Genomic DNA, 20,920 nt, shown 5'->3' with positions numbered 1-20,920 from the left:
GGGCTTAACAAATCCAAGGATGCTGCAATTGGATTTATTACGAGTAACGTGGTGTGTGGCCACCTTGGGGTGCTCATCCAGATTCTGCCACACCTTGCATTTGCTTAAGTCAATTAGCTTATTTGCATGTAGGTTCTGAGATAATAACAAGAGTGCTTGATCTTCAAAGCAAGGATGTGCTGGGTATAATATGTTCAATGATTTCATCTGTAATATTTTTAAAGCCCCCTGAATTCTTTGTTTTGAAGATGAAATGTAAAGTGAGATTAACATGTACAAATTGCTGCTATGAAAGGTGTACACCTAGCAAACTATATTAAGGCATGACTTAGCTGTACGTCATACTTCCAAATCATACTTGTGGCCTACTGATGAAGTAGGATATGCTGTTGCATGAATAGTGCATCTCTGTTTCACACTTAGAATTTCTGCAATCATCTAACACCCCATAATACTTTCATATTTAATACAGTTTCCGAGTAAAAATGTCTTCCCATTGTCTTGTTAGTCTTCTAAAGATGCTCTCAGAGAACAGAGAAGACGTTAACATGATCAAGCTAAAACACTCCTGCTGACCAGTGTGATAACTGACCAGTGTGGTTATGGAGACTCATTGTGCCTTGTATTTTTCAGTGTTTGACATCAGAAATTTGTGTTAGCAAATATTGCTGGGGGCAACAATGAAAATTTGGTTTTTGGTTTTGTTTTGTAGTGGTGATGTTTCTTGAGCCACAATTAAGTTAGCAGTAGATGGTTAAGGCATTTGAGATATAGCCTATAATACATATTGTGGGTGCAAGGTAATACTTTTATTTTGATTAGTTCACTTTATGCGTGTTCACACCTACAATATACAAAGTAACAGCGCCAAAAGCCAGCCATATTTAGAAGCACATTATATCATTTAATAGCTGTACAGGTGCAGACAGAAAAAACAGTAATGATATATCAAGTACATTTTGATCCCAATACAGGAGGGTTTAGGAAGGGCAAATTAATTTGTCATTTTTTTCAACAAACTAAAAGACAGCTTGTCAGATGCTTATACAGGCATGTTCTAAAGCAGTTTTGCCTTGAATTGTAGTATCTCACCTATTTAAAGCCTGTGTTTTAGAGATTTTTTTTCTCCCCTCCTATGAATTTTAGTGTATAATGGGAATGTAGCAGAGAGCTGTAATCTAATGTATTGTATCAGCAGAACTGTAGCTGAACTAATTGGGATCGTGGGCAGATCTAGGATATCCTGAAATAAATGCAGGATACCACCCCTTGAACTATATGGTGGCCAGGGGGCAAGGTGTGGCTGGAACCTCTCAGCCAGCAGGGACATGAATATTCCAAGTGAGAGGTCACCTTTGCTCCTGCCTTGATGTCTTAGCTTAGCCACAAACAGGACCTGCTGGAGAAATGACCTAAATTATTATTAGTTCATGCCATGTTCATTTTGCAGGCAATCAGCTGCATCTGAAATTCTCCCATCTTTTTGTCTTTCACAGTACTCTCCCTTGATTATTTACCACAAGTGTGTGCTAGAGTTAGTTGGGCACTCTGGTCGTAATATGAATACCCTCCAGAAGTTGGCAGGTTCTTTTTCTTGTTAAACTTAAACTATTAAAAATAATCAAGAGTTTCTGAATAAATAGCAGCGGTATAAGATAAAATAGAAATGTATATTCTGCACCACTGAACAGATGACACATGAATTGGTAGTGGAAGGTTGTTATTAAAAGCCAATGATTTTAATATCTCCTGACTATTAATTTCTCTTATACTTGGCACTAAAAATATTTTTAATCTCATCTTGACAGGTAAATTGTCATAGGTTATTATCAAACAATGTTCTTGCTTGCAATATGAGTGCTTGTTACAGAATATACAATAAACCACTGCTGATGTGAACAGAAATAGAAAAGCTGAACTCCCAGCTTCCACACCACTCCACTGACAGAAGTTCACCCTTGGTTTAACTCTCAAGGGACATGGGTATCTCTATAGTCCTGTATTCTAACTTCAGTGTGCCCAAAAGATGAAAGGTGGGTGTGGTGAAACTGGCCCCTCCTATGACGTTCTCATGTCAAACCTTAAGAGTTATAGGTGGACATAAAACATGATGCACATTTCTTCTCTAACACCTTTTTCAAACTTTCACTCTTACAACTGAACATTCATTTTATTTACATAGTTATCCAATCCTCCTTTGTTCAAGAACTGAATGAACATGATTTCAAAAGCCTGAATACATTTTCCCCCACCCCCACCTTTGTAAATTAGTCTAGTCTAGGTCTAGTCTAACTAATTAGGCACAACAGAGACGTATTTGAAGTGTTCTAGCCCATTTCTGCCAAAGTTAAGATCCCAGTGTGCTAGCTGACCATATGCAAAGATTAATCATCCTTTATCAGCATGTCAGTGTATGATAAAGTCTAGATGTTCTAGACTCCAGGAGCTATGACTTCCTTATCTTCCATTTTGTTGACTGAGGAACCATCAAATGCTTCAGCATGCAGCCTTCTGTAGTCAGTGTGGAAAAAGATGATATAAAAGCAGGCAGTAGCACTGAGTATTCCAGCCATCCCCAGTGTTGAGTCTATATAAGAAGAAACAAGTAAAAGTTAATATCCAGCTCTATCTAGACAACTGGTTTAGAAGAGAGATGTGGAATCAAGTCCCCATCTTTTGTCTTTTCATTCAAGACCCTGAGACACAAGACTGTCTGCTGTGTCCTCCTGAAATTCTCACCTGGATAATATTGCCTCTCTAGCTCTGAGGATGTCTTCACTTCCCTGTTTAACAATGTGGTCTACAATGCTGTTGAAATGTAAGATGCTGCCTTTTCTGTACCAGAGACAGCTGCATTTCAATAATGGGCAAAGAATCCATGTACATACAATATCCAGATTTTGTGTTCTTCTGGATGCTGATACATGATATAACAGACTAAGATGCGTGTCCTTCTAATTCAGGGGTGGCCAAAATATGGCCTGCAGGCTGCATGTGGCCTGCCAACTGATTGGGCCTGGCCCATGGGCAGGTGCTCACCAATTGACTGTATTCAGCCCACGGCTCCCCGCGCAGTGCTCTATATGGGGCTGTGTTCTCACCTGCACCCACCCCACTCCTGCCAGACAGCACCACCCGCAGCCCCAGCCCCGGCCAGTGTGGTCAGCTTCCTGGCAGGGCTAATGTTGCAGCCACCCAGGTACTGTTTGGCTCCCCCCTGCCTCCAGTGGCTACTCCTCCTCCTGCACCTGCTGTGCCTTTCCAAGCAGCAGGTAATGTGGAGAAGCCATGGGGACGTATGCTGAGCAGCCAATGCCAAGCTAGGTAGAGGGAAGCTGCAGCCAGGTGCCTCCTGTTCCTGCACATGGGGCTCCAGCTCCACCTCCCAGCTGCCTTCCACCCATTCGGCCACCTGGCACGATGAACACCCCCCTCTCACCTCCCACACATACACCCATACACCTCCTGCACATACCTCTTCCCCACCCCCATATAATATACAAGGCTGTATTTTGAGCTATTGTGCAATTGCCTCTGTATACACTACTCAAAAAAACCCATAAATCAGGACAATTAAAAAAAAATGAAATGAGGTTATAGTAGATATTTGATTTTTAGTATATGATTTGGTTTTTTTACTTATAATTTGTTAAAATTATGTCTTCTGAAAGATTTTATGTGTGAGGCCCTCAACAGCTCACCAAAACTCATTAAGTGACCCTTCAGCCAAAATAATTGCCCAACTCTATTCTGCCTGGTATTGTCTCAGTTATGTATCCTATTTATAAGGTCTGTAAGGCTCTGTTTTTTGGTTTTTAATTTGCTAATTTATCCAATGCCTGCTTTTCTCAGGTTCTGAGATCCACAGCTTTTATAATGTGTTAAAGTGTAGACACAGCACATGGTTCTAGCAGCCTGGGTACAGCACTAGGTACAGCACACTGCTCTGGGTACAGCAGTGTGTCTCATAAGACATGTCTCATAAGAAGGGGAGACAGCTGCCTTTATCTCCTCTAAGGATAACAGTTTTCTTTTACTACCAGATAATTAGCAAATGTCGTAGCTCTAGTGAAAGTACTCTGTCCTGCAGTGCTGAAGACTCAGGATGCAACTCCTATTTATAGTGCAGGTGGGGCTGTGACAAATGTGCAAAAATGAATGTTTGTTTGTTTGAAGAAATCTAGGAAATTGCACTAAAAACTTATGAAAACATTTAAAAATGAAATGTTTAAAGAAAATGTTTCAAGAAAAAATACTCAATATAGGAAATGTCATATTTAAGATTGTTCATACAATGTTGCATGGATACATTATGATAGTCTTTAACAACTTAATCACATGGTTCCACAGGAACCTACCCCTTTCAGCGTTGAAGATGAATGTACACATGACAGGAATAAGGTTTGCATAGCCAGTTATAATAATGGTACTTTCTACTTGTTGACTGTTTAACTCGACAACCAAGGCAACGTTCTTTTAATGTGGTTTATTCTAAAACAGCACCAGTGAAAGTTTGCTGATGTACAGAGGTCAGCTATGCTTGCTTGCAATTAAGTTTGTTTTCTATCTAATAATATTATTGCTAAACTGTAATTAAAGATGATGCTGCTGGTTGAAGACGAGTGCCTATTAATTATTCACATAGTCACAATGGGCTAGATGTTTTCAAGAAGGTAGTCATTTAGGGTGCATCTACACATTGCCCTATGGCAACGTTGTTACTTTGCCATGCTTTAGTACTTCCTTTTGGAAGTACTTCCATGTGTAGATGCACATATTTGTTATGTCTTCATAGCACATTGCTACGACAATGTAGCATGACATGCAGACATGCCCTTAGGGGTTCAGATTTTGCACCATCCCATTGTGCGGGCCGGGAGCGACCCGAGCCCTTTTCCGTGCTGCATGCAGGCTGTGGCCAGCAGCCCGGGCACGCTGGATCGGAGAGGGAGGGCGACGAGCTGGAATTAGGCACAAACGCTTAGCGGTAGTTTTAAAGATTGTTTACTTACACCGAGATGGCAGTGGTGTAGGCTGGAAAACTTGCTTGAGTTGCGGTTACAGACACAGACAACACGGACGGTCTCATGGAGGTTGCTAGGCTCCACGGAACAGAGCTCCGGATGCTCTGGGTGAATGCGCCACCAAAATCGAAATTGTAGATATGTCTTATAAAATTTGCGATCGAAGACGGGAAGAGGTGGGCGATGGATCAGGTCGCCAAGCTCCTCTGAATCTCACACAGGGTCTCTATTACCCTGCCATGTACCTAGAGTCCCCACGAGATGGATGTGGAGTCCTCTTCGGCTTGGGCGGAAACTGCTCAAGCCTCTTATACGGCTAACAGGCCAATCGTTAGCCGCCACGTGGGAATAATTTAAAACTAGCCAATAGCGGAGAACGAATTTGCATACCGGTAGCGGGAACTCTTTTGCACCGTGCATTCCTCTTGCAACTTGAGCAATGCACTCTGCAAAAGAAGCTGCAGAAAGGCGGGAAACTCGTCCCTGCACCAGGGTTTTCCTCTACTACAGGAAACTCTCCCGTGCAATGAAGCTGCAACTTGGCGGGGATAATTCTGGTGCCGAAGCACACACAAAATCATGCCTTTGGGTCATGACACCCATTGGTGAGGAAATTAGAATAATTCCAGTATTCATTTGTTTTTCCAACAGCGTGAGGAAAGAATGACACAATGCACTGCACCACAAATATACCATGTGTGACTGTTTGCAAAGGCAAACTTATTTTCTTTTAACGGTAATGGTCCATTATCATAAGCATAATATGAAGTTGTGTGCATATATCTAATACTGCATGATAAATGCAAAGCAGATGCACTTGTTTTTAAATGACACTATCACAATAGGCAATGGTGCAATGGTACAGATGCAACTATCTTTTGGGGTTTCCTGACAATGTTTCACTTTAATGATTTTTTAAAGATTTTGGTTTTGTTTGTGAATAAGTGTTTAGATTGATCCTAGAAGCTGTAATCTCACCTTTATGCTACTTCAAGAAAATGCTTTCCTTCTCTATATGCATAGATGCTACCAATAGCTAGAGTCTAATCTGCCTAAAGTGCATAACTACTTTTTACAGGGGTGTAGGTTGTAGCCATGTTGGTCTAAGGACATAGGCAGACAAGGTTCTTTGGGTGAATCTGATATCTTTTATTAGACCAACTTAAATAGTTGGAGGAAAAAATAGTTGCAAAAAACGTTTGCTTAAATTTTTATTCCAAGTATTTAAGTTGATCTAATAAAAGGTATCAGATTCACTCAAAGAACCTTGTTTGCCTAACTACTTTTTAGATATTTTAGTATGATCCTATTTCACCCTTTTCCATTCCCCCCTTTCCCACAAAAAAAACTGTCAACATGCGTATTAAGACTGTGTGTTATGACTATGTTACAAAAATCAGCAAAGAGGAGTTTTGTATTAACAGTTTTCAGTGTCTCAGGCAGAGTATAATAGGATTATGTTTAAGTGCCTTAGTTCACTTAGGTGCCTAATAAGCAGAACAGATCTGGCACTAAGTGTCTCCATACCATGGTGTAAATAATTGTGCAAGAGACATTTACCAGAACAGACTTGAACACATGTGGAATGATGCAATGTATTGTAGCAGATGATTTTTTAAGAGGGCTGGGGAAAGAGGGGGAAACATTAAATTGTGTTAGTCTTTGTTCCTCACCAACCAGCTGTGTGTCAGCCTGGAGCTCCCCAGTTCACAGTCTGCGTGTTTCTAGGTGCTTGTGTGCTGAGAGCAGGCAGTTGGGGACAAGGGTGGATCCAGGAGGATGTGCAATGGTGCACTTGCACCTCCTCTCATTGATTCCTGGTCCACCCAAAGTTTAAAACAAACTGCCTGGCAGTGGCAGCAGCATTTCTGTGCTGAAGGAGGCAGTGGCAGTTAGGCAGTGCTGAGGGAGTCAATTGACTAGATCGCTTATTATAATCTACCTGATCCTTTCTAAGCACTTAATTCCACAGGTGTTAATGACCCCCTCTTCTTTTAATGGTCTTGATGGCCCATCAGGCAAGCTTTGTTCTGCAATTCTTCTCCATGTCAGCTACTCCTGGTAATGAAGCTCCTATTTCACAGCCTTGCACATTGTTTTTAACTCATTCCAATGAAGTTATATTTGTTTCTACTTTGATCTTAAACTGACTAATACAACCCTAGGCCCCTAGTTTACTGGTAAAGCTTCTAGTGTATTTTTAACTGGAAAAAAATATGCATTGTTTTTATATGTGATGATGCACCTCACCATCTGCACCCCCCTTTTCAAAATTCTAGATCTGACCATGGCTGGGGATGGGGAAGCTCCCTCATCCCCATCTACCTGCACCATTGGGAACTGGGGAGCTCCTCCATCCCCAGCCCAGCTGTCCACATTGCAGACTTGTCTGTGGTGCACATGCACCCAGCTTCACACTGACTATGGTTCAGGGACATATGCAACTGGGGATCAGCGAATTCTCCAGTCCCAGCCACATGCTCCAGAATGGAAGTGGTGGATGTGCAGCCAGGAACCAGGGAGCATCCAACGACACATTTCATAAATGTGAAATCTGCCAGGGACCTTAATGTGTCCAAGATTCACATTTTTTTTTGCTGGGACAAATCTCTCTTACATGTTAGCAACTTCAGTTTCTATTACAGGGGTGGGCAAAGTCCAGCTTCCGGGCTGGATCCTGCCAGCAGTGGACTCCATTTCCCAGCAGCCCTTGCTGCATGGCTGGGGCCAGTCTTCATGGTGATCCCAGCTGCAGCTGCTCTGTGATAGCACAAGGCTGGGGCTGCCATGGAGCCTGGCCCCAGCTGCACTGGCAGGGCATGTGGCAGCCAGGAGAGGGGCTGCTCCGAAGCCCTGGGACCTTGCAGCAGGGGCAGCTTGGTCTGGGGCCAGGGCAGAGCCATGATTCGCTGCCTGCATGTCCCTGCCCGGGGCGCGCAGGTTGCAGATCACAGCTCTGCCCTGGCTCCTGGCAGTGGTGACAATGTGGTTCTGAATGGGGGCAGAGCCATAATCCGCTGCTTGAGTGCCTCTGCCCCAAGCATGCAGGCTGCAGATCGCAGCTCTGCCCTGGCCCCGGACCAAGCTGCCCCTGCCACAAGATCCCAGGGCTCCTGAGCAGCCCCCTGCCCTGCTCTGCCAGCGAGGCTGGGGCTCATCTCCATGGCAACCCCAGCTCTGCGCTATACGGTGCAGCTGCAGCTGGGGTCTCCATGGAAACTGGCCCCAGCTCTCTGGGCACAGGCTGCTGGGAAATGGAGTCTGGTTGCTGTTCGGATCTACCATTTTGCCCACCCCTGTTCTATTACCTTTGTCAAATTAATCACTTTTAGCACTTTCCAAAGGAAATAGCGGGATCTTGACCCCACCTAACTGAATGGCAGGTAGTTTAACTGCAGAAATATTGGGCCTTTCCTACTGGTGATTATCAATATTCTTTGTTAATCTTGGGGAGAATGGCTAGAAATTCTGATTTCCCAAAACAACTGTCTACCCTTGACAGTCTGGCAGTCTATGGATTGCCATTTGTGTCCTGTCCCTTGGGACAATTTACAAATAGCACCAGCTGGAGCAATGAACTAGTCTTAGGAAATTCAACAAAACCTGTGATTCTTCAGCCATCAGTTTGCTCAGAACTCTAGGCATGCATTACAGAGAACTCTTATCCTTGCTCCTGATATCTGAGTGCTGTCCTCTCCTGTTGAGTAGTGTGGAAAGAAGGATTATTAGGAAAGTCAGTACAAACTGGGCAACTGTGACTGCAGAAAGCAAAGCAGACATTTCTCAGTAAGTGTATTCTTTGTCATCAGTCAGGTCATATTTACCCTCATCAAGTCTGGCTTATTTGGATAGTGCATTTTGCTTACTAGTCAGAACTGGTGCTCCCTTGGTTAGTAAAGTTTTCCCAGGGTGGGTGGAAAAGTAATTGTGATGATTATGTGGTTGTATGTTTGTTTCATGTTATATGTTGGAAGTGTTTATCTGGATGGGTTTTGTTCTGACAGGTTAATGGCTGGATTGCAGAGGGATTGGGTGTGCCTGCAGCCTGCCAGACTCCATGGAAGCCTGCTGGTATGAAGCCCAAGAGAGTGAAGACAGGAAGTCTGCCACATGGGGACAGCAACTGAAAAGGCTGGAGTAGTGGGGCAGAAGCAACTTATTGAGAGCCAGCAGAGAAGCTGAGACCTCTGGGAATGAGGAGGAGTTTGCTGCAAAGATAGTGATGTTTCCTGCCTACCACTGGAATCCACTGGGAACTAAGAAGCAAGCACTGGCCAGGTATGAGAGTGAAAAGTATGTTTTAAACATTTATCTTGTGTTCCGTCTTCCCCAGTTATTTTGCACTGTTTTCCCTAATTAAAGTGGGGTTTTTCTTTATCCCTAAATTTAGCTGTCCTGTACTTGAGTATCTTACCTTGTGAGGAGTTTGTACCCTCATGGCTTTGGCTGACAAGGAGGGGGGGGGGGGGGGGTCCTGTCACATTATTAAAACTGAAATTGTGAGTAACATGAAGGGTATTCTAGGGGCACTCTGTTTCACTATTCCAAATACAAAATGGGGTAATGGTGACATATGCTGGGAGAGTGCCAGCAGGTACATGTGAGGGACATAGGCCAGTAATCATCTCTTGGGCCAAAAACAAAGCTGGGAATGAACTGGTAAAAGAGGAAGGTCCTAAACACCATGGCGATCAGAAGGGGCACCCCTCTGCTAAGCACAGCAATGAATTCTAAGAGAAATGGATAGATACTGACTTATCCAATCTACTGTCCCGCCTTCATCTCCAGCACAAGTAGAAAGTGGATCCTTAGGAATCTGCACTATGAGGGCTTGCATCAGCTTCATGATGATCACTCCTTGGATCTGACTGTGGAAAGAAGAATCATCAGTTATTAATGAAATAGTTTAACCATAACAAACCACACAATCAGTGAAATGGGACAGTCTCTTGCTGCTTTGACTCCTTATGTTCTCTTATGTTTTACTAGCTTTACATTTTCCCAACATGGGACAAATGTTCCACTTCAGTAAGTCTTGGGTATCAGTGTCCCCGTGCTTCAGATTTTGATGAGCTTTAGTTCAAGTGTCCCCACCACCATTTTGAAGTGTGGAGATGCTGATACATGAGATATGGGAGGCTGCTGGAGCACAGTAACTACCATACTCCAGCAGACTCAGTTAATCAAGTCTGCTCCGATGTGCTGTAATCACAACACATTGGAGCAGCCTCCACACTCATGTGCAGGCACTCTTATTATTGAATCAGCACAACTGCTACCCATGATAGGACAACTTGCTTCAGGCAGGGCCATAAAAGGAAATGTTCCAATCTAATTTGTTAAAAGAACAGGTGTCCAAACCTGTGACAAATCAAGGAAGCCCCTGGCTCTTGAAGGGGTGTGGGCTGTCATAGATCAGCATATTGTCATGTATTGGGATCTGCAACAAATCATTACGCAATCTCCTTCGCATTTATCCTTGACATTCCCTCCACTGCCCAGGGAACTTACATTTCTCCTCCTCCTGGGGGAATGCATAGCTTCTGTCCATTTTAAAGCCAGATGTTCAGAAGAATTATCTCCCAGTAGCACACTGAGCAGGATAGATTCTGAGCTCCCTTTTGGCTTTCATGCTTTCCTTCCATACACCAAGCCTACAACTCTCTTTATACTGTTTTCCTGTGAAGGACTGGGCTCTGAATAGCACTCTCTTTATACTGTTTTCCTGTGAAGGACTGTGCTCTGAAAAGCCCCTCTCTGGCAACATGGAATTATTGCTGCCAGTGGAAGCAAATCAGTCTGTACATCTGCTGAGTGGCTTGTATCTATTTGCATTAGCTGAGTGGCTTGTATCTATTTTCCCTCTATTTATGAAAATGCCCTGACAGTTGGCTGCTACCACCACCAACCTTCACTAATAACTGTGGATAACAGGTGGAAGAAACTGTCAGTGACTAGAACTCAGGGCAGGTAAAGGAGAAATTAATTCTGTTGCCTGCTGTCAATGGCTGAATTATGTTCTAAATGAGTATAAATTGGCTACTTACCCTGATACAAAAATCAGGCCTGAGGATGTACCCTCTCCCACTGGAAAGGAGCATTCAACAGCCAGTTCCATAGCAACTGGGTAAACAGAAAATCCAAAGAACCCAAACAGCGAGCAGATCAAAGCCAAAGGAATAGCCTGATTTCTGAAACTTGTCATCTGCAGTCAGAGATACAATACCAAAGCCTTAGTGTTAAGCCAGTTTATATGGTCAGTTTCCACAGTAATTCAACGTGACAGCCAGTATACACCAATACTGGTATATACTTCCTCTTTCTTCCACTAAAAAATAATTCCTCTTTCCATTCGTGCTTTCAAACAGCTATTCATGCCCCACTATAGTGGAATTGAGTGAATAATTAGGTTAGGGAATTAATAGCTTTGTTTTTCTAATGTCTGAATCCCTCCTGGCTGAACAAGCACCATGGAAAGGCAGGCTACTGTTTTACATAGGGGCAATCTCAGCCATAATTTGGTTCAGCCTCCAGAGATTTCTGAAAACTCCTAAGTTTGGTTCCAAAACAGGAAGTTAGGCATGTAAGTGTCCACTAAAATAAAACTTAATTTCTTAAATATTTACAGTCCTGTGGCCTTGGGGCTATTACAAAAAGATGTAAAAACGATCCCATAAATTGTACTGGTCAATTCAGTTCATGAAACCCTGACCTCAGCACACAGTTAGTGGTACAGAGAAGAGCGCTGTCCAGCCAATAAAATAAAATCTAAATTGATCATTCTGATGGCTCTGTGTGCTACCACCACCTTTCTCATCTCATGTTCAGTGCTAACAAACCTCATTCAGTTTTCTAAAGTAGTGGCATTACTGCTGAATACAAGATTCTGCCAAGTGGCATGCTAGGAGGAAATTTGTGGCCTGTCAACAGCCAGAATGCTCCTATTTCCCTAGCTATACTGGTTTATGGGATCCAGGAAGGCACAGAGTTGTCCAGCACATGAATAGATTGCGCATCCACAATCCATGTTCATAACTGTTCAGGCATCAAATTGATTTGCCCAGCGTTTTTTTTCAGATGGATTAGTTTTTTTCTCAATGTGAGTTTAGCAAAACATTGGAAGGAGTTTGCCTGTTTCTTCCAAATCAGCATCATTTAATTCTGTCACTCTATAAATACAGATTTGGGCTGAAGTGAATGCACATTAGTGCTGAAATATAGTGACCTGGGAGATCTTGGTTTTAATTTATAGCTCTAAATCAGACCTTTTATATCACCTTGGAGATGTAATTAAATCCTTATGCTTCTATTTTTTATTCTTTTAAGAGTAGGGTTAAAGATATACCTTTTAAGAGACTATTGTGAGGTGTAATTCGTTCATATTTGTAAGGTGAGCTACATTTCATCTGACAGAAGTGTGAACTATTAGTTTATCCAGGAGCAAAAGCTTGCCAGCTCTGGTAACCAGTAAACATGGCCATTCTGTGGGCCTGATCCCAGCTATTTTTACTTGGCAGTGCTGTGTTCTATTTCCCATTGGGTATTCTCACTTTCATAAAGCCCTGTAATCAAGTTGCACCAGCTTTTCTGTGAGGTTTCTCCAGCTTTCACCAGTTTTCTAGTGCACTACCAGGAAACCCTCACTAATGTGGTTCAGGGTACAAGCTGATCACTGAATAGGCTCAGCAAAAGATTACTCCCAGTATTAGCCTCTTTATCAAGTTTACCCTTTTTTTTTTTTGGGGGGGGGGGGGTTTACAGGGTATCTTCCTGCATCATCTGGTACTAGCCACCGTCACAGTCAGGGAAAAGGAATGGGTATGTTTAGGATGTTCAATTACAGAATTTTTTAAATTAATACTACGTAGTAATTGTAATGCTCTATACTCTCAAGGAGCTACCACAATGTTAGCTAAAGCTCATAATCTGCCTCATCCAGTGGAACATTAATATGAGTTATTCCCAGATTGAGGAAAATAAAGCAGATTGTACAATGCTGTAGGTTGTAAAATGAATGTAAGGGTAGAAACAACGTTCATGAAAATGCTTCTGTCAGTAAGGAACCATCTCCACCTGTGGTAACAAGGAATATAAAGCTACTACAAATACCATGTTACATAAAGAAACTAAATAGCTGAATAAGTCATTTGGAGTTTGTGTAATTTATCAGATAATGATAAAAAACAGGCTTTAATGATATCTCTTTGAAAATATGATAAAGTGTGAAAACGAACTTACTACTGCAAATGCGATGCTGACTAATGCAGCCAGACCAAAACAGATTTTGGTAGATTCTATAAATCTTCTTGATCTGTCAACATATAGTCCCAGGAGAAAAGCACCAAGTAAGCCAAACACAATAAACAATGCACCATTCAAGCCTGCAAAAAACTATAACACAGAAGAAATGAATGACTGGCCAATTAGATTTGGAAGCTGAGATTTTTTTCAATATTACTGACATAAGCAATATAAGTATCTGGTTATAAACACAAGGCATTCGTTTGTTTGATAAATTTTTTGCATTTTACTCATCGCAATTCCTGAATACTTCACTGGATGTACACCTAGAACAGTAAGAAATATCAAAAGGAAGAGTTCAGATTCCACTGTGATGGTGACTAAGACTGCAGCCTGGATAAGTGGATCTGTGCTAACAGTCTGATCAATTTTACCTTGACATACTTAAGATAACAGAACCCCTGGAGAATAAAGCAGTCACCAGAGAATAATTGTGCCTAATTTGACAGGCAGTGGCATGCAAAGATATCTAAGCTAGCTCTGAATCAGGGCTATCCTACTTCCAAGTGGCCAGAGTCTGCAAACCCCATGGAGGTCCCTCCACCACTGCATAGGTGGGGGGGGAGGGGGGGGACCCATGGAGGTGGTGGGGAGACCCGTGGAGGTCCCTCCACCACTTTATGCCCATGGTCTCCCCACCAATACACTGTGTGCCCATGTGAGCAACACATCTCATGCTGCATTGCATGCCTCCTCCACTGCACCATAACCCTGTGACCACCCCCGACTCCTCCCCATGGCACTGTGTGTCCGCAACCCCCTTCCCCCAGTGTGCCCAAGCAGGCACTGAACCATGTGCCTATGATCATCCCCCAACCGACAGCCCCACCTCCACTGTATCATGTGCCCACAGGTCTGGAGAACAAGACCAGAGGAAAGATTGAAAAACTAGAATGATTTAATCTGGAATTGAATCTGTATTTGATTACAGTCTTCAAATAAAAAAAAAAAAGAGGAAGGTGATAATTTGCTTTTCTGTATCCACACGGGTTGCAACAGGAAGTAATGAGATTAAACTGCAACTTCTTTGTAGCAGGGTATTTTCACATCTGTACTGTTACATATGGCATTCCAGGGGGTCTCTTGCACCCCCAGAACCCCACAGTTTACTGCAAGCTGTGAAAGAGCCCTACATGCACCTTGATACCACACTGCTGCTAGTTATATACTCATCATGCAGGATATTAACATACAGGCTAGTGATATTCATGGTTACCATATGGCCTTCTTGGAGGAGGTGACTGATGTTCTGGATCTTGTTGAGAAAGATGGAAAACAGTGGACAAAAACACAGATGATAGCTTTGACTCATTACAATCTACCTTCTATCTTTTCTAACCTCTATGCATTCCACAGGTTATAACAACCCTTTTCCCTTTTGAAAGGTCTTTTTCTTCTATTAGGTTATCCATTCAACTGTTTCTTTTGTTTCTGAAGTTAGTTCTGATCATTTTTCTTTGCCCCTTCTTCACAACCATCCTCCGTTTTTAAGCAAATGCTTTCATTTACATGGAGTTAAAGCACAAACCATTTTTCCCTCTGTTATTTAACTTAATCTGTGTCAACACCATGATGAGTGCCACCTGGAGTTACCACCTGAAGGTTAAGAACAACTGATCTGGGAACACTTTTTAAAGGTTAAAGACCATCCTGAGAGTAGTCAGATGCTTGAAAGAAATGCAACAAATAATATCTGAACACGTCTCCTAAGCACAGCAAAAAGGGCAGGGAATGAAGTGGAGGAAACATCCAGGAGCCCATGTCTGTTGTGGACGTAGGCTAAGGTTTTCCAGTGTGCATGGCCTTGAAGGAAAGGGATGTACTTATGACCTTCATGTGCAGCTTAATGGAAAGCCCACAGCATGATTCAGAAGGACTGACATGATGCAGCTAATGGATGAGAGTTTACTGTGGCAGCAGATTTTCATACAGGCTCAAGCATGAAGTTACTGCCCATGCAACGTAAGAAAGCAATCTGTGGTCATTTAGGTGGGACAGGACCAGGGTAAGGGCAAGCCATCAAGATAACATGACAGTGAGTTGGCACTTCAGTTCTGTAGGAATAAAAATGTAACAGGATTTGAGTAAGCTCTGGGCATGAAAGAAGAAATCTTAGAGAACTCCCTCCTTGAGTTGCACTGGAGATCATATCCTGGGCAAAGGGAAGAGTAAGAACTTTGTAGTGATACTGTGTTAGGCTAGAAATAGATATTACCAAATGAAGAGGATCAGTTGGGCCATGATTTATTGCAACATAGCTGATCTGCTTCATGCGGTGAAACACATGTTGCCCCCTGTTCCATCCCTTGATGGCTTTCCCCACTTACCCAGACCTGCTCCTGGGATCTCCAGGGAAGGTCTGGGTAAAGAGAGAAAGTCCAACCTTCCCCACTCATCCAGACAGGTCCTTAGAGATTCCAAGGGTGGGTCTGAGTAAGTGGGTCCCCAGTGGATGCAGACCACCAGGGATGCCCCAGGTACCATACCTCCACACTGGGACCCATGCAGGCTTTCCCCACTTATGAAGACTGCTCATGGAGATCAGGGGCAGGTCTCTGTCAGCAGTGAACCTCCACTGCCTACTTTCAGAAAGGTGTCACAAGATTCCTCAGAGTGCCTCCCTATAAGCAAGGTAATCCCAGGAAGGTGCTCCAAGGGTTTGAGGGGCCCTCAAACCATCAGAACATGTACCCACGGTGACTGGAGAATGCAGGTAGTTCAGGCTGCCTGCACCCTTCTGCCACAAAGCTAATGGACATTTGCTGCAATAAGTGGCAGAATCTATTACTAATTTTTGTTATCCCATTGATTTTCCTCTGATGTAGCATGACAAAGGTAGTGATGTCAATTTGCTCACCATTTGTGCCACCATAAAAAGTTTTATGGTGGCACAAATGAGATGTCAGACATGGTCTGTCTGTACCCTCTGTGACTGGTAACCTTCCAAACTGGTTAGAACCCCTCTTGTGGCTCATTCTCTGGTGGAATATATATTGTGGTGTCATAAAATATAAGCAACATGTGAATTTATCTGTGCACATGAGTTTAGCCAGGAATACTTATGAAAACAAAGGGACCAATTTGTTTTGTTTTCAGCTTCCTGTTCCACCCAGTCTCTCAGCTTGAGCATTTGAGGCTAACCTACAGACACATGTAGTTATGACACCCCATTGGAAGGAACCCAAAGTCTCTATTTTATTAAGTAAAATCCAATGAAAGAAGTATTTAATTTACAGGCAGTAATGTAGCTGAGGACACTAATTAAACTGCAGATAATCTAGAATATTGAAAGAATATAAAGATCCATAGAAAATAAGGGACCTCAAAATGTCCTTAGTCCAAACTCCTGCTCAGGGCTGGATCACTTCTGTATAAGCCATCCTAGACAAATTTTTGTCTAGGCAAACATCTCCATTTAAAAACTTTCAGTGATGGAGCTATCAGAGCCTCTTATAGGCAATCTGTTCCAGTAGTTAAGCAATGTAACATAAAGTTTTAATACCCAGTCTAATTTTCCCTTTTTGAAATTTAAGAATATTGGTATCCTGTTCCCTGCAGCCACAATTTATCACCATACAGTGCTTTAAAACCTTGAAGTCCTGCCCTATATGTCCTATCCAGATATTAAACAGATTTGGTGTTTATTTATTAATTATTAAGAAAAACAATAAAATAATATTCATCTCACTTTGTGTAGTCAGTGACAGATCATTTCAACTGTATAACAAGTAATGTTCAGCAACTAGAAAGGACTTACATTGGAATACCCCTTTACACAGAGGATCTGTTCCAAAAGAGCTGTAAAGCAGGTGAAAATCCCAATCCCAGCTCCAAAACAGATTGCCAGGATGATGTATGCTTTATTTTTCATAAGCTGCAAATGTAAAAGTGTTGGTTAATACAAATGGAAAGGAAACTAGCAAAAGAACCTGACAGTCATTGAAAAGGTAGACAGATCTTAAACTGCTTAGTACCAGATTCCTGGCCCTACTCTAGTTTAGGAAACAGTAGGTGATACAGGTACTAGAAAAACAGTGCATTAACTAATGTGCCATACCACACGTGTAGACGCTGCCCCAGAGCAAATTGCTCCCCATCAGCCTAGGCAGTGAGGGACCACAGGGGGCGAGGAGAGCTGTCTTGGTTCCGTGAGACACTTCCTGCCAGCCACATGGAGATCGGGATGGGTCCTGATCTCCAAATGGCTGGGAGCCACCTGCCTGGCAGCCACGACCGCTCTCCCTGCCCTGTGGAGATCGGGATGGATCCCAGTCTCCACGTGGCTGGGAAGCAGTTGCCAACCCAGACAGGACACCCCTCCCCCCGTGAAACTTGGGGCCAACCCAATCTCCCCCTGGCTGGGACAGAGCTGCTTGCCAAGCTGAGATAGTTCCCCACTGCCCTCTGGAGCGTGGGGCTAAGCCCCTGTGCCCTCTGCCAGCCAGGGGGTATGGGGCATGAGTGGGGAACCTGGAGCTCCCCCTGGCTGCTGCAGGGGGATAGAACAGAGCAGGAGCAGCCCTGGATTGGGCTCTTTCTATCGGGCTCAATTTACTCCTGACAGGGGCACACACAGATATGCAGCAGGGAGTGCTTTTAATGAGCCTGAATTTTTTGCACAGAAAATTCGGGTGCATTAATTGCACATGTAGATGCACCAAGTATTATTGTGAGAACTAACCCATTAAAGATAGCTGCAGTTATACATTTTAGAAACAGCTTGCTAAGGCATCAAAGTTTGCTCTTTTAAAGGTAGTTCAGTGGGTCCCTTAAATCCTAAGCAAAGCCAGTCAGAGAATGAATGAAATATGGACTGGAGGTAGTAGATGCTGTGATTATGCTTTATACAACAAGTTTTGGAGGGGGAAATATTACTGAGCTGGTGGGAAGGGATATTTTGCTCTATACGGAAGTACTTGATGACCACCTGCCTGACACTGTTAGCATGGATCCCAGTCCAAGGAGGGCAGTGATGTGCTAGAATGTGTTCTGGACCCAGACATGGCACAGAGTGCCTCCCATATCCACATACTTAGTCTGCTCCCAGTTAGCTTCAGCCTTTGGTGAGAAAGAGGTTCCTATTCTGAAGTAATTTTGATAGCAAACATCAGCACAGCCCTTTTCCTGCTGACCAGTAACCACAGCAGTTGTATTCCTTAAGGTGACATTATGGAAGCCAGATGGCACATTTGACCATGAAGTGAAATTTACTGTGCTTTACTATACACTTACCATTTTCAAGCCTGTGAAAAATGGCTGGGAGGTAGAATTTGTAGCACTTGCCGATGGTGGAGTTGGAGGGACCTTGTCATGTACAGCAGCTACTGCTAGCATGCAGGCTACTACTGCAGGAATGGCATAAATTCCAAGCTGCAAGCCCAAAGTAGAGTCATATAAATAATTCATCCAACACCAATGTTATTGAGTATACTAAATTGTAATGAATCCAAAGGACACGTAATACTAATTAATCAGCTTTCATTACCATCGTTGGGATATCCTTTCCTTCAGACACAAGTGCAGGTGACACCAAGTTAGCTATAAGTATGCCCAAGGGATTGGCTAGATTGAAATAAAAAGAGACAGTTCTATTTTTGTATATAATAGAAAAATGCACATTTATAAAAATGTAATAAGACATCCAATTCAGTAGCAAGTACATAGTATCAGTTTAAGTATACCCATGGCTGGGCAAGATCAGAACAAAGACATCAATAAAGTTACAGCTGGAGGGCAAAGTTCCAACAAACATTTTATCATCTTCTCAAAATTTTCCCAAGTCCATCTTTCTTAGCTGGTTTAAAATGTGTGATACCAAGCCCTCCCCCCCTCATTCTCTTTCAATGCTGCCCCAGTGATTTACTGAAAAAAAACAAAATTAAAGAGGGATAATACCAGTTGTCAGTTCAGTTGTTTTCCAGCAGCACAAAGTTAGAAATACAATTTATCTGAAGCGATGTTCTTTGTCCAAGTGCAAGTGAAATATAGCATACCACAATACCAGCTCAAATACTCTTTAATATACTCTCATATTACAACATATTGTTTCTACAGCCATCAGCACTAACTGAATATCTTATTCTTGAAACTGTTTTGAATTCATCTCACAGGGCGCATCCAGACGAGCCTGCAGGTGCTTCTTGCAGCATCTCAAACCCCTTTGAGGCGCTGGAAGAGGCATGTGCAGGAACAAGAAAATGTTCCCTGTGCTACAAGTTTGCAGCATGGGGGCAAAATTAGATCCCTGGATATCTACGGGTCAAAAAACCCCGCAGAAAAAAAAAGCGGGGCGACCGTGCCCTGAGGCAACCGGAGGCTGGGTCCTCCATAGAGATGCTCTGACTGCCAGAGCGTCTCTATGGTTAGCCCTTGCCCTGGTGCTGAAGCACGTTGCCTGCTCGTGAAGTCAGGCAGTGTGCCAGCAGCAGGGAGCTGGACCCAGGCTCCACTGCTCCCCCAGCCCCCACATTCCTTCCCTGCCAGGCCCCACCCCCCACCTGCTCCCCCAACCCTTCCCTGCCTGGCCCCACCCCCTGCCTAACCTCTGAGCCCCACACCCCCCTTCCCTGCTGGGGAAGGGATTGGGGGGGGGTGGCAGGCAGATGGCCAGGCAGGGGGCACACATAGCAATAGTGCCACACAAAGGCTAACTCTGCAGCCACAGCCCACTGGCAGCTGGCTCAGAGGGTCAGTTGTCTCATCCAGGTCTGGCAGGTGCGCAGCAGATCCCCCACTGCCAGACTGCTGCAGTGGGTAAAGAGTGCAGGAAACTCTCAGGGCTGCTTCAGCAGTCCAGCTGGCACAAGGGTTAGTGTCCCCAGGTACCAATTGGCCAGGCCCCAGAAGCTCCTGAGAGCGATTGGCCCTAAGCTACTTGCCAAGGCAGCTTTTTGTACTGATGGGGACAGCACAGGTGCTGGCCCCAGGCTTTAGCTACCCCTGGCTGTAGATCCAGGAAGAGCCAGGCCGGGTTATTTTGCCCCAAGTGGCACAATTTGCTCCACAACAAAGTGCATGTCCAAGCACATGTGCTGAGACAAAAAGCCCTGGCTCAAATTTGCATCACTTCTATTTTAGCTGCTGCAAGCACAAATGCTTGCATGTGTGGGTGCACTTTACAGGGCATGTCCACACGAGCACTCACATGCCTCTTGCCCTGCCTGAAACCCCTTTGAGGCAGGGCAACAGGCACATGTGGGAACAAAAAAACGTTCCTCGCGCTGCAAACTTGCAGCATGGGAAGAAAATTAGACCCCTGGATATCTAATCCATCAAAAAATTGATGTTTAAAAAAACAGGGCAGGGCATGGTTAGGGACCGTGCCCTGAGGCAACCAGAGGCTGAGTCCTCCATGGAGATGCTGTGGCTGCTCTGGCTGCTATAGAGCATCTCTATAGTTGGCCCTCACCCTGGTGCTGAAACACGCGGCCGGCCACACCGCATGTTTCAGCATCAGGGCTCCGGTGCCGGTGAGTAAGGGGTTGAGGGGGCTGGAGGAGCGGGGAGGGGACCATGGGAGGGATCCCTGACGGCCCCGCCCTCTCCCTCAGTCCCAACCCCCGCCAGCTGCCCCGAGGCCCCCGACCCCTGCTGCA

At 43.9% G+C, this 20,920-nt stretch overlaps 1 protein-coding gene across 1 annotated transcript in view; it reads right to left on the bottom strand.

Moving 5' to 3' along the window:
- Positions 1 to 883: 883 nt before the first annotated feature.
- Positions 884 to 20,920, bottom strand: part of SLC49A3 (solute carrier family 49 member 3) — a 55,872-nt gene continuing 35,835 nt past the window's right edge. Inside the window, 7 exon segments of the mRNA XM_014518009.2 lie at positions 884 to 2,587; positions 9,780 to 9,892; positions 11,072 to 11,229; positions 13,263 to 13,415; positions 17,083 to 17,199; positions 18,558 to 18,695; positions 18,811 to 18,887. Of these exon segments, the coding sequence (XP_014373495.2) occupies positions 2,433 to 2,587; positions 9,780 to 9,892; positions 11,072 to 11,229; positions 13,263 to 13,415; positions 17,083 to 17,199; positions 18,558 to 18,695; positions 18,811 to 18,887 (911 nt within the window). The 3' untranslated portion in view covers positions 884 to 2,432.

The sequence above is a fragment of the Alligator sinensis genome, unplaced genomic scaffold (assembly GCF_000455745.1).
Source record: "Alligator sinensis unplaced genomic scaffold, ASM45574v1 scaffold607_1, whole genome shotgun sequence".
NCBI lineage: Eukaryota > Metazoa > Chordata > Crocodylia > Alligatoridae > Alligator > Alligator sinensis.
The sequence above is the reverse complement of the archived record's forward strand: the minus strand, read 5'-3'. Positions and strand labels throughout refer to the sequence as shown.